The sequence below is a fragment of the Equus przewalskii genome, chromosome 4 (genome assembly GCF_037783145.1).
Source record: "Equus przewalskii isolate Varuska chromosome 4, EquPr2, whole genome shotgun sequence".
In the NCBI taxonomy this organism is placed as follows: domain Eukaryota; kingdom Metazoa; phylum Chordata; class Mammalia; order Perissodactyla; family Equidae; genus Equus; species Equus przewalskii.
This window is the reverse complement of record NC_091834.1, coordinates 93,696,922-93,710,020: the sequence shown is the minus strand read 5'-3', so window position 1 is coordinate 93,710,020 and position 13,099 is coordinate 93,696,922. Positions and strand designations below refer to the sequence as shown.

The 13,099-nt window shown below is 45.7% G+C and overlaps 2 protein-coding genes across 2 annotated transcripts in view; both read right to left on the bottom strand.

Moving 5' to 3' along the window:
* TMEM178B (transmembrane protein 178B) overlaps positions 1–13,099 on the bottom strand; it is a 332,665-nt gene that overhangs the window by 268,263 nt on the left and 51,303 nt on the right. The gene's annotated exons all lie outside the window — the stretch shown is intronic.
* Positions 4,242–4,925, bottom strand: LOC103555279 (large ribosomal subunit protein eL19). Its single transcript, XM_008526722.2, has one exon. The coding sequence runs from the start codon at positions 4,884–4,886 to the stop codon at positions 4,296–4,298; it is 591 nt and encodes a 196-aa protein (XP_008524944.1). The 5' UTR covers positions 4,887–4,925; the 3' UTR covers positions 4,242–4,295.

Genomic DNA, 13,099 nt, shown 5'->3' with positions numbered 1-13,099 from the left:
AATAATGAAATATCCAGTGTTGGTAGTTGTGAAGAAGTAGGTGCTCCACACTCTGCTGGTGGGAAAGGAAATTATTACAAACCTTCCAGAAAGTGGCTTTTTTGCAATAATACCAAAAGCCTTTAAAATGTACATGCCTTTTGATGCAGAAATGCCACTTGTAAGAATTTATCCTCAGGCAGTCTTCTGAGATATATGCAAAGATGCATAAACAAAGTTGCAAGCCACAGCATTATTTATAAGAACAAGATTTATAAACCACTGAAAGTTCCACTAATAGGGAGATATCTTTTAAACTAAATTATAGATTCCTATATAATATTTTGCAGCCACTAAAAATCAAGGCGTTGAAACATAGTTAATATTGGAAAATGTTCAAAATATAACGCAGAGTGAAAAAAAAGCAGTCTATAAGTCTATGGGTGCAGTATCTCCATTTTTTAAAACAATATACTTATGTGCGTGGAAAAAAAAATGTTAACACTGGTTATCTGTGGATGGTGAGACCACAGATGATTTGCTTTTCTCTTATGTTTTGCAAATTTTCCCCCCAGCATGCTTTTTCTTGGCCAGCTGGAGGCAGCACAGCTAAGCGCTCCAGCCTTGGTTTAATTCTGGGATTCACGACTTACCAGCCTTAGGACAAGTTGTCTGCATTCTCTGCACCTCCGTTTCACCATCTGTACAAAAGGGGTTCTGGTAGTGTCTGCCTCACGGTGTTGTGAGAGGCAAATAAAATAATCTCTGTGAAGTGCTTAGCACAATTCCTGGCGCACAGAAAATGTCTGGCAAGTGTCAGCTACCATTATTAGAGAAAATGAACAGGAACTATTACTTTAAAGAGAAAAGAACATTTTAAGGTTTGGCTTTGGACTCCACTGGGGTCTAACAGAACCTGCCTAGCTGCAGGTACTGTCCAAGGAGAGACAGCCCCTCTGGTTGGAGGTCCTCCACTGAGCCACTGGACTGGTGGGTCCCCGTTTCCTCACTTTGCCCTCAGTGATGTTCTAGCTCCTACGGCCACAGTGCTTGCAGCCACCACGGAGCAAGACCACCTCAGGCCTTTTTTTTTTTTTTTTAATTCCAATCTTTCTAAGGACCCCAGTCAGGACAGAGCCTGGTCCAGAGGGGTAGGAGCGCAAAATGGTCACCCTCTGCCCTCAAGTCACAGGACTCGCAGGACCTAGAGTCTAAGGGAATGCCAAGAAGCAAAAAGAGGCAATTGTCTTTGGGGCAACCTCCACTTTGTGAAGTCTGCAAGCCAAGCTGGCATGACTTGTCAGAATCCTGAGGCCCGCTCTTCCAGAGACGGTGCCCTGAGCCACCAAGAAGGGCCTCCCTGCAGAGAGCAGCCCACAGCAGGGTGGAGGCCCCAGGACTGAGAGTCATCCCTGACCTCCTAGGATGTGGCCCTGTCTGCCTGTATCCCATCCTAAGATGCTGAGTTTGCCTCCCTGCATGGAAACTTTTCTCTGCTTGTGCCCTCTTATCAGCCTGGCTCTCAGGACGGTAGCTGTCACGGGCTCCTTCCAACTCCACACAATGCCCTTCCTTTCAGCACAGGATGACTCCCTGGCCATGAACCCCTTCTCCTTAAGAGTCAAGTGACATACAAGCCATCTTTACATCTTAGTTCACACCCTCACTGTAGCATACTGTCCAATGGCTGTGACACCATGTCCTAGCTCTGCTGATGGAACTTGGCTGCCATGCCCAAACTATGGAGCCTGCAGGATGCAGCCAGCACAGCCAGGAGGGACCTGAGAGGCAAGAGGCACTGATTCTGAAAGTGGTCCTCCTCCTTGCTGCTAACCCACCACACATGGCTGTGCCATGAATCCAGCACAAGGAGACAATGTCCTGGAGAGGGTAACCCTCCCCATTAAAGTCTATTTGGGGAGAGAGGTGGTGTCTTTCAAGATTTCACAAATTAAAATTGCGATAGTGTGGGTTCATTCAGCCTTTCCCTCCCTACTGGGATCCTGACTCTCCTTGTGCAGAGAGAAAAGTGGGGGCTATATCCCAACAGTGACTTTCACCAGCATCAATCCTCCCAATGCGAAATGCCAGCCCAGAGAGGAACTCCGTCTGACCACAGGATACCCTAAGCCCCACCTACAATCCTGCCCTACAACCTGCTTTCGAGTCAGGTGAGGGATTCATGGGAAATTAAGACACCCTGGTGGAAAGAGTATAAACTTAAGAGTCAGACACAATTTGGTAGTACATCCACCCCCTCCAGCCATGTAATCCTGGCCACGCTTCTCATCCTTTACAAGGTCCAGTTTCTTCATCTATAGAATGGAGAAGAAAATCCCCACTATGTAGGGTTGTGGTGAGGTCTAAATAAGATAATAAATATAAAGTGCACAGGACCCAGTGAGAGGCCAATCAATGACGGCCATCATGATAGTTAACCACATTTCATATCTCCATGGCCATTCCTAGCACACAGTGATGCTCCACCCTCAGAGATAAACGCCATGAAGTCAGTGACAGTATTTTGAGTGTTCATCCCATTCACCTCTGTACCCCTCACTTACCACCCTCCCAGGAATACTGTAGAGAACAGACCCTTAAATATTTGTTGAAGGAATTATTTAATGAATGCCATTTGGTATCTGAAATGCACCTTCTGTATTTTATCATTTCATGAGTGATGTATTATTCCATGACCTTTTGGATTTCCATTTAATCATGTGTCTAGATTAAATCCTGATTTATTTCCATGACCCTGAATAGCATACAGCTCTTCCTCTCCATAGTAACCTACCTAGGTGGGTACGAGCTCCATGTCAAGTGTATCCCTTTGTGTAACCAACCAGTCCAAAACTTTGTGGCTTAAAATAACAACAATGCACTATTTCCCCCAGTTCTGTGGGCTGACTAGGTGGTTCTACTGCTGGTCTCACTTGGACTCACTCACTCGGTTGCAGTCAAACAACTCTCTCATCATCAATAGTAGAGCCCAGGCTTCCTTACATGGCAACAGCAGTGGTCCAAGAGGGCAAAGTCAGAAATTACAAGACCTCTGGAGGCCAGGCTCAGGAATTTGCTCAACATCACTTCCGCCACATTCATCAGTCAAAGCAAATCCCAAGACCGAGACAATTATTTTTAGGGGGGAGGAGTTTGGAGGGAATAATAGACTCTACCTCTTGATGGAAGGAGCTTCAAAATATTTTGGCTAGGTTTTCAAACCAAACTGGGTAAAAAAGTACACTTTTAACATAACCTCTGTAGATTTGGGGGAATAGCACACATCTCCACAGGAACCCATAAAAAGTCAAGAATGTTTGACGTTGGAAAAGACTTCTTCTCCACATTAGGAATTTTCAAGGCCATTCAGGGTTGCCTGAAACTTCCTCTCCCTGGTTGACTTCATTTACTCTCATTATTTCAATGCCATCTATATGCTAATGACCTTCAAATCTATACCTCCAGCTCAGCTTCTGATTCACATACTCAAGTTTTGATTGTGCTCCCCAAACTTGCTCCAGTCATAATCTTTCCAATCTCAGGAAAGAGAATCATCAGCCTCCTAGTTGCTCAGGCCACAAATCTAGTTTGCCCTCAGTTGCTCCCTTTCCCTCAGATTCAACGTTTAGTCCATCAGCAATCCTGTCAGATGTCCCTCCAAACCACCTCTCCCCATCTCTACTACGTGTCAGTTTCCTAAGGCTGCCATAGCACACTACCACAAAGTGGGTGACTTCAAACAACAAAATTTGTCATCTCATTAGTTCCAGAGGCTGGAAGTCTGAAATCAGTGTGTCGGCAGGGCCATGCTTCCTCTGAACCCTGTAGAAGAGAATCCTTCCTTGCCTCCTCCTAGCTCCTGGTGGCGGCCCTGGTATTCCTTGGCTTGCAGCTACGTCACTCCAATCCCTGCCTTCACTGTCACATGGCATTCTCCCTGTGTCTCTGTCTCAAATTCCCCCTTCTTATAAGGACATCAGTGATATTGGGTTAGGGCCCTCCCTAATCGTGGTCTCATTTTAACCTGATTATATCCACAAAGACCCAATTTCCAACTAAGCTCATATTCACAGGTACCAGGGGTTAGGACTGAAACGTGTCTTTTGGGGGACATAATTCAACCCATGACAACTACCATAATCCCAGTCTAAGCCATCAGCACCTCCCACTGCAATTGCAATTGCCTCTTACTAGTCTCCCTGTCTCACTCTTTTTTTTTTTTTTTTTTTTTTTAGGCAGACACAGGCTTGTTTTATTGAATGGTTGATCTACCGAACTGTCGAGGCCACTATGTACAGACAAGAAAGGGGGAGGCTTTATTTCTTGGTCTCTTCCTCCTTGGAGAGAGTCTTGATGATTTCCTCTTTCTTGGCCTGGAGCCGCTCTTCGCGGCGCTTGCGTGCTTCCTTGGTCTTAGACCTGCGGGCCTCAGCCTGGTCCGCCAGAAGCTTCTTGCGAGCCTTGTCTGCCTTCAGCTTGTGGATGTGTTCCATGAGAATCCGCTTGTTTTTGAACACATTACCCTTCACTTTCAGGTACAGGCTGTGATACATGTGGCGGTCAATCTTCTTAGATTCACGGTATCTTCTAAGCAGCCGGCGCAGGATTCTCATCCTCCTCATCCAGGTTACCTTCTCTGGCATTCGAGCATTGGCAGTACCCTTTCGCTTACCGATGCCCATATGCCTGCCCTTCCGGCGGGCCAAGGTGTTTTTCCGGCATCGAGCCCGGGAATGGACAGTCACAGGCTTCCGGATGATCAGGCCATCTTTGATCAGCTTCCGGATCTGCTGACGGGAGTTGGCATTGGCGATTTCATTGGTCTCATTGGGGTCCAGCCAGACCTTCTTTTTGCCACAGCGGAGGACACTGGAGGCAAGTCTCTTCTGAAGCCTGAGCATACTCATGGCTGCGGCCGCAGCAGCAAAAGGGTCCCTGTCTCACTCCTGACCCCCTACAACAAAATCTTGGATCAAAATCTAAATTCCTTACCTGGCATTCAAAGCGCAAAGCCATGACCTGCACAGTCTTTCCAACCTCATCCTCCAGTGCCTCCTCCCCACCCTCACGCCACAGCCACACTGAGCGCCTGTCTCTAGAAGTGAGGACCCACCAGTGAGGGTTTTTTCACTGGCTGCTTCCAGTGCCTGGAATGCCACCTCCAGCATTCAATGACATGTTCTTCTTGTCATTCAGATACACGTTTAGATGTCACCTCTTCAGAGGTCTTCCCATTCTCTTTCACGTTTCCTAATTTGACTCCTTACATAGCTTCTATAACTATGTGATTTGTTTACTTTTTGTTGACTTATTGCCTGTCGTCTGCCACTGGGATGTAAGCAGGGACTGCGCCTCCATCACTGCTGCATTCTCCAGACTTAGGATAGTGCCTGGTACAAAGTAAATGCTTGATAAATACTTGTTGAAAGCATGAAGTGCTTCTTGATTGTCAAGTCCAATGGACATTTTCTTTCCTTTTTTTTTTTTTTTTGAGGAAGATTAGCCCTGAGCTAACTGCTGCCAATCCTCCTCCTCTTGCTGAGGGAGACTAGCCCTGAGATAACATCCGTGCCCATCTTCCTCTACTTTATATGTGGGACGCCTGCTATAGCACGGCTTGCCAAACTGTGCCATGTCTGCACCGGGGATCCGAACCGGCGACCCCCGGGCCACCGAAGCAGAACGTGCACACCTAACTGCTAGGCCACCAGGCCGGCCCCTTTTTTTTTTTTTTTTCCTCTTCTTCTCCCCAAAGCCCCCCAGTACATATAGTCTATTTGTAGATCCTTCTGGCTCTGCTATGTGGGATGCTGCTTCAGCATGGCTTGATGAGTGGTACTAGTTCCGTGCTCAGGATCCAAAGCAGTGAAACCTTGGGCCACCAAAGCAGAGCATGTGAACTTAACCACTCAGCCATGGGGCTGGCCCCCAGTGGACACTTTTTTGTCTTTATCCTACAGAACCTAGTGCATTTGACAGAAGCAATCATTCCCTCTCTTGAATTCCTCTACCATCTCCTCTCACCTCTAATGATCTCAAGGCCAAGGTCTCCTAGTTCTCCCTACTACAACTTCTCTGCCTCCTTTGCACAGTCCTCTTCCTCCGTCTGCACTTTGAATGTCAGCAAACCATGGAGTTCTGTCTTAGGGCCTTATCAACAGAATAATGGCCCTCCCAAAGATGTCCACATCCCAGTGCCTGGAACTCATGAATATGTCACCTTCCATGGCAAAAGGGACTTTGTAGATGTGATTAAGTTAAGGATCTGCAAAGGGGAGCTTATCCTAAATTATCCAGATGGGCCCCATGTAATTATCGGGATCCTTACGAAAGGGAGGCAGGGGGGTCAAAGTCAGAGAACATATGACGACGAAAGCAGAGGTAAGAGTGACGTGGACACAAGCCAATAAATGCGGCAGCCTCTAGAGGGTGGAAAGGGCAAGGAACAGACTCTCTCCTAGAGTCTCCAGAAGGAATGCAGCTCTGCAGACACCTTGATTTTAGTCTCATAAGACCCATTTCAGACTTCTGACTTCCAATACTATAAGATAATAAATTCGTGTTGTTTTAATCCACTAAGTTTGTAGTAATTTGGTACAGCAACAATAGGAAGCTAATACTGTTCTCATCTCTTCCATTCTGTGTGTTCTCTTGGGCAGCTTCATCTTCACCCATGACTTCAACGACCATCTATAAGCAGAGGTTTCTCCTCTAAAATTCAGACTTACATATCCAGCAGCTTAACACCTGGAAGTGGAGGTCCTATGGATACCCCAAACTCAGTGTGTCCTCAGCTCAATCCCTCTCCCACTCTGCCCCAAACTGTTTCTCCACCTGTATTCTCTCTCAGCTGATGGCAGCATCGTGCACTCATTCTCCCAAGCGGAGAATAAGGCCACCTTAAGGACTCGCTCTCCTTCACCCCAGTGTCCAACTAGTCTCCAAGTCCTGCTAATTTTATCTCATAAACATGTCCCTTCCTCTCCATTGCTTCCATCACAGCCTTGATTTCCACAATAGTCTTCTAACTGGTCTCCTAGCCTCCATACTTGAACCCCTCAAATCCATCCTCCACGTTGCATTATTCTTTTTAAAATGCAAATATCTTACCACATCCCTCCTTTCTAGATTTTTCTGAAAAATGTCAAGTTGCTAAATATGACTTACAAGGCTTCCCTGTCTGCCTCTCACGCCTATCGCTCCAGCCTTACCTCCTCTGTACCACAGTCCATCCTCCCACTCCCTCAGATGCACTCCTGTTAGAAAACTGGGAGGAAGCGGAGGGGGAGGTAAGGAAAAGGGTTGGTTTCACTACCAACTTTCTCCTTCACTCAGTATACCTCCCTAAAACCCTAACCTGACTAGCTCCCATTTCAAAGGCAGTACAAACACCCCTCCATATAAGACACTTGAAAACATATCAGCAATTATACATTCTCATTATTCAAGACATACCCCAAAAATGCAAAATCTCACCCCAACATGCAAATTCATGCAAATATTCATTCCCTTATAGATATGCCCACCCACAGAAACACAAACACAGAAGATACAGACAGATGCTCATCCAACTGCATGTGTCTTCCCATAACCACCCTTAAAATCCTCTCATGCAGACACAGCCTGAAGACATAGACATCCAAAGCAGGGGAAGGAGATAACTTTTGTGGCTTAGGAAGCAAGAGAATAAACAGAAAAGAGAGGTGGGAAAAGATGGCAGAAGGTTGAGGGGAAATGGAAGAAAAGAGGAATCACCATGGAAGAGTCAAGTGGGATATATGCATTCACCAACATTCCCTAAGCCCCAACAGTAGGCCAAACGTCATGCTGCCAAGCAATAAGGGTATAAAGATCCATAGTAGCAGTAGTAGTAACAATCATAACAGCAGCTAATACTCCAACAGTGGTCACGATATACCAGGCACTAAGTTTTATAGAGTAACTCATTTAATCCCTATAGCAATCTCATGAGGTAGATAATATCCTCAATTTATAGATAATGTAACAAGGTCCAAGAAAGTTAAGTGACATGTCCAGCATCACATTGCTAAGAAGTGGCAGGACCTGGATTCCCATTCAGGCTGTCAGATGCCACAATCTGTGTTCTTATCCGCCTCCCAACACAAGAGCCTGCCTGTGAGTGGCTCACAGACCACTAGGAGCTCACATGCTGGAGTTGGGCTGCATGTTTCCTTTCCTTGGAGAGGCAGCATGGAATAGAAGGCAGCGACAGGTTCCAATGGGATGGACACTGGCCTTGAAGTCAGGCTGACCTGGACCCTAGCTCTGCTACTCACCACCTGTGGAAACGTTAGCAAGTTACGTTATGAACCTCTCTGAGCATCAGTTTCCTCATCCATAATTAAGATATTAATATCTATTCTGTCCAGTTTTCTTAGAATTTAATGAGATGCTGTATATAAAAGTACAGTGCTTGGCACACAGTGAGCATTCAGTAAATAAGTCCCTTCCTCTTGCTGTTCCAACCAATAATTACTCTTCAACTCCCTAAACCTAATGCTTTCCAGAAACATTAGAAGACCAATTGCAAATATGGCCTCAGGCATGTACAGGGTTTGGCCAGCAAAGTATCTAAAAAGGCACAGTAACTGGGCAGGTGCTATTGTGGCCACAAGACAGGCAGCTTAGCACCAAGTAGCTTTTGCAATTACAGTCACCACCAGCCCCTGCAGGCATTTGAGTTCTCAACTCCTGCTTAGAATCAAGGTGACCTAAATCTGCTTCAGATCTGCAGAGTCAGACTTCCCCAGGGTGGGGCCCTGGACTCGACTATTTAAATTCTTGTGCAGCCTCAAGTTTGAGAACCACTGAATTAAAAAGTAAAGAGACACTCTGTGTTTTCCAACAAGATGCATGGCTCAGGGGTAAATGAGTTGACCTGCAACACTGCCAACTCTGGATGTTTCTTTAACACAAGACAGGAAATAAACAAAGGCCGATTTTCTGTCACTGGAAAGAAGTGGCCTCAAACTAGGATTTCCAGGAAATCTTCCAGGGGAAGCCACAGCGCCTTCCTTGCCCAGATTTCAGAAGCTGGAAAAGCCAGGCACAGCAGGAATAGGAAGGGTTAACTGTACCAGGTCTGGCCCTGGAGGGAAGAGGCGGATCTGAGGCAGGGGAGAGGACTCCTAAGGGACAGAATCCCTGACTGTAGTGTAGAAGTCACTCGCCCTCTCCTCAGAGGAGTCCAGGAAGGGAACCGGAGGGCAGCAGCATGGCCCAAGGCACAAAGGAGCAGAGCCCAGGGCAACCCAACAGTCTGCTGGGGCTGGTGGAACACAGGTATCTATGTGGCACAGGAGCCAACCTTTGAGCCACAGGCCAGGGGCGAGTCTTGCTGGCTGACTCAGTATGCAACCAAAAGTGACCTTAGAATAATTTCCTCACAGAAGTAATTCTGCCAGAGTGAAAGGTCAAACAGTAACCAAACACCCCCGAGCAGGCCCAGCATTTCCTCTCTACTTAGGGCTGGGGTCACATAACCAACCTACCCAACCCCAGACCCAGAGCCCCTGCAGTCTCAACCTGCCCCAAGCCTGGTTAATGACAGGAGACAACTAAGGGGTGCCAGCCCACTTCAGAGCTGAACCTCAAGTCTGCCTTGCAGTGGGCCCAGTCCTGGCATCATGCCCTTCTCCCTTGCTCCCACCACGGACTCCAGTTCTGGCAAATGAGCCCTACCTCCCTTGTGCCCAGGCCTCTGAACCCAGTATGCCCCCTCTCCCCTTTCCTTCAATGAAGGCGTTTTCCTGAGCCCCTTGGATGAACTGGGGCCCCGCTCTTTGCAGGCAGGCACCCCCAGAAGGTTCCACACTGAGTGTGCAGACTCCCAGCATTGTCCGTGTCTGGGTTCTGCACCATAAGGACACGGTGTTCTCCCAGGGCTTCCCTCTCCCATGCTGATGACCAGAAGCTTGAGATCCTTCTGCTTCTGACCCTTGCACTCAGAGTTCTTGTGTAAACATCCCACCCAGCGCCTGCCGCAGCCCCTCCCGGCCTGTGCCAGCCCTCTGTGCTTTACCATGTCACGCCTCTAATTTTGTTCCCAAATGTTACCTTTAACAGAAAAAAAGTAATTAGCACATTTATTGTGCCTCTATTTGTACTTCTTTGCCCACAGCTGGGGTGGGGGCGGGGGGGGGGGAGGGTGGGAGGTGCTGACCTGAGAAACAACTGTGTCTTTACTGTATCTACCAGAAAATAAAAATGCATTTCACTATCCAGCTATCTCACCTACAGAGAGCAATACTCACCTAGAATTCATAAATGCCTTTTCTGATCATGAAGCTAATTAACAAGTTGACTAGAGAATTAGAATATAAACACCAACACAATCAATGAATTTGTAAGTAATGTGTATATACAAAGGGAATTCTCAATTTCATTATGATCAGCTTTTAACCAGCCTGACCTTTCTTTAATACTTTATACATTGAAACCCCTAAAGTCTGAACCACCAGTTATATATTAAAGTTTGGCTTTAAACAGCTGTTGAATAAACACTCAAGCTCTCTGATGAAAGTCCTGCTTTCCAGGCAGTATTAATTCACTCATTCATTCCTTCAACAAATGTTTCTTGAGGGCCAGCTAGGCATCAGGCACTGTGGGTGAAGCATGGTATCTGACCTCTCTATAGGTAGGGAGACAAACAATAAATAAAAAAGCAAACAAATAATATACTGTATAATTTATGCTGTGAATGAGAAAATCAGGGTGCTCTAATAAAAGTAAATGGGAAACACCCCAGTAGCAATGAGCACACCTAGCGCCCAGATCTTGGTCTCTAATGTTTTTCTCCAATAAAACGAACCAGGGCTCCTTGGAGAAATGGCTGATTCTAGATCTGGGGCACGAAATATACAAGATGATCCTGGAGCATCTTGTAGTGCCAGAAAATAAGAAGGTACTCAAAAATAAATAATGCCTACATTGATGAGACAAGGTCAAAGAGACACAGGGGTCAACTGAAAGAGCTCCCAGTGGCCAAAGCTGGAAGAACTGGAGTGACAAAATAAATACAATAGTATTGTATTATAACCCAAAGTATAAAATAAACATTCATGAGTCCACAATATGAGTAAATGATTGAATATATTAATAAATGGAGAAGAAACAAATCTCCCACGCAGAAGAATTCTAAATAACTCATGTAGATGCTCCACCCTAAAGGAGAGGGAACATAACTCCACACTCCTTAGGTATTCACTGTGCCTAGTGACTTCCTTCCAAAGAGGACAGTATAGAAATGGGGGGGAAAAGGAGTAACTTTACAGTAGAGAAATCTGACAATCATTACTTCAGCCAGGTGATCAAGGTCAACATCAACAGTCATAAATCATGATGACAGGATATACCCTTAATATGATGTGATGAAAATGGCACATTACCTGTGTGACCTTCATCTCAAACCCATTACCCAGTCTAACCATGAGAAAAAAAATCAAACAAATGCCATTAGAGAAGCATCCTAGAAAATACCTAGCCAGTACTGCACAAATGGTCACGGTCATCAAAAACAGTGAAAGTCTGGAAAATCTGTCACAGCCAAGAGGAACCCAAGGAGACATGACAAACTGTAATGTGGTATCCTGAATGGGGCCATGGAACAGAAAAAGGATAGCAGATAAAAACTAACAAAATCTGAATAAAATATGGACTTTAGTTAGAATTAATATATCAATATTGGTTCATTAATTGAAACAAATGTACCCCTCTAATAAGATGTTAATAATAGGGGAAACTGTGAAGGGGCTATCTAAGAATTCTCTGTACTATCCAGCTCAATTTTTCTTTAAATCTAAAACTATTCTAAAAACGAAAGTCTATTAATAAGAAAGAAAGAAATGGGAAGGGGATTTAAACAGGGTGGTCTCAGAGAGCCTCACTGGGGAGTTGACTTTAAGCTTGGACTCGAAGGTCTAGGTCACGGCGAAAAGGAGGAATATTCAGAGCTTAGGAAATAATATGTGAAAAAAACTCTCCAGCAGGAAAGAACCTGGAACAGCTGAGGAACAGAGAGAACGTCAGCACACCCAAAGTGTCATGAAGAAGAGAGAGAGTGGTGGGAATAAGGCTGAGGGGAGAGTAGGGTGAAATAAGGCCGACGGGGAAAGTGGGGTGAAATAAGGCTGAGAGGAGAGTGGGGTGAAATAAGGCTGAGAGGAGAGTGGGGTGAAATAAGGCTGAGAGGAGAGTGGGGTGAAATAAGGCTAAGGAGAGAGTGGTCGGAAATAAGGCTGTGGGGAGAGTGGTGGGAAATAAGGCTGAGGGGGAGAGTGGGGTGAAACAAGGCTGTGGGGAGAGTGGGGTGAAATAAGGCTAAGGAGAGAGTGGTCAGAAATAAGGCTGAGGGGAGGGTGGTGGGAAATAAGGCTGAGGGGTAGGCAGGAGACCACTCAAGGCCTTGACTCCACAGGAAGGGTCTTTTCTGAGTGCAGTGGGAAGCCATAGAAGGGCACAGTGTCATCAGTACAGCCATCTTATTTAGCAAAGCAACGTTTGTACAACTATGCAATATTTTATTACATTCACCCCTTTTATAAAAAAGAATGGGAAAGGAAATACTGAAGATAAAAACTGGAAGTCTCATAAACACATTTGGGAAAAGATGGAAATTATTAGGCAGATGGAAAAGGTGAAACTAAACTCATCTTTGGACATTCATTGGCTTTAAGCTGACTGTGGGATTAATTGTGAAAGAACAAAATTAAAAAACATCTAGAATATTTCATTAGAGATTTTGTCTAAAAGATAAAGTTCAATTTAGGCCTCCATAATTTGTTGTCTCTCTGAGAACAAAACCCTCCTTAAAACCTGTAAGTCATCTTTTGTACATGATTTTAGGAATGAAAGGAAGTAGGGAACTGCTTTTACACTTTCTGCACCGCACTTCTTATCTTTAACAGTTTGACTGACATTAGACGGAATTTTGACAGAGGTCATTTTTTCCCCAGTACCTTCCCTACTGCACTCTGCTTCTCAAGCTCAGCGTTAACCCACTTGTGAACCCCAAAGTGCATTCGGATGTACTACCCTCCCCAGTGTACACACCCCTCCACCCTCACCCGCAGGAGACAAAGCCCCGGGCAGAACCGCCTGG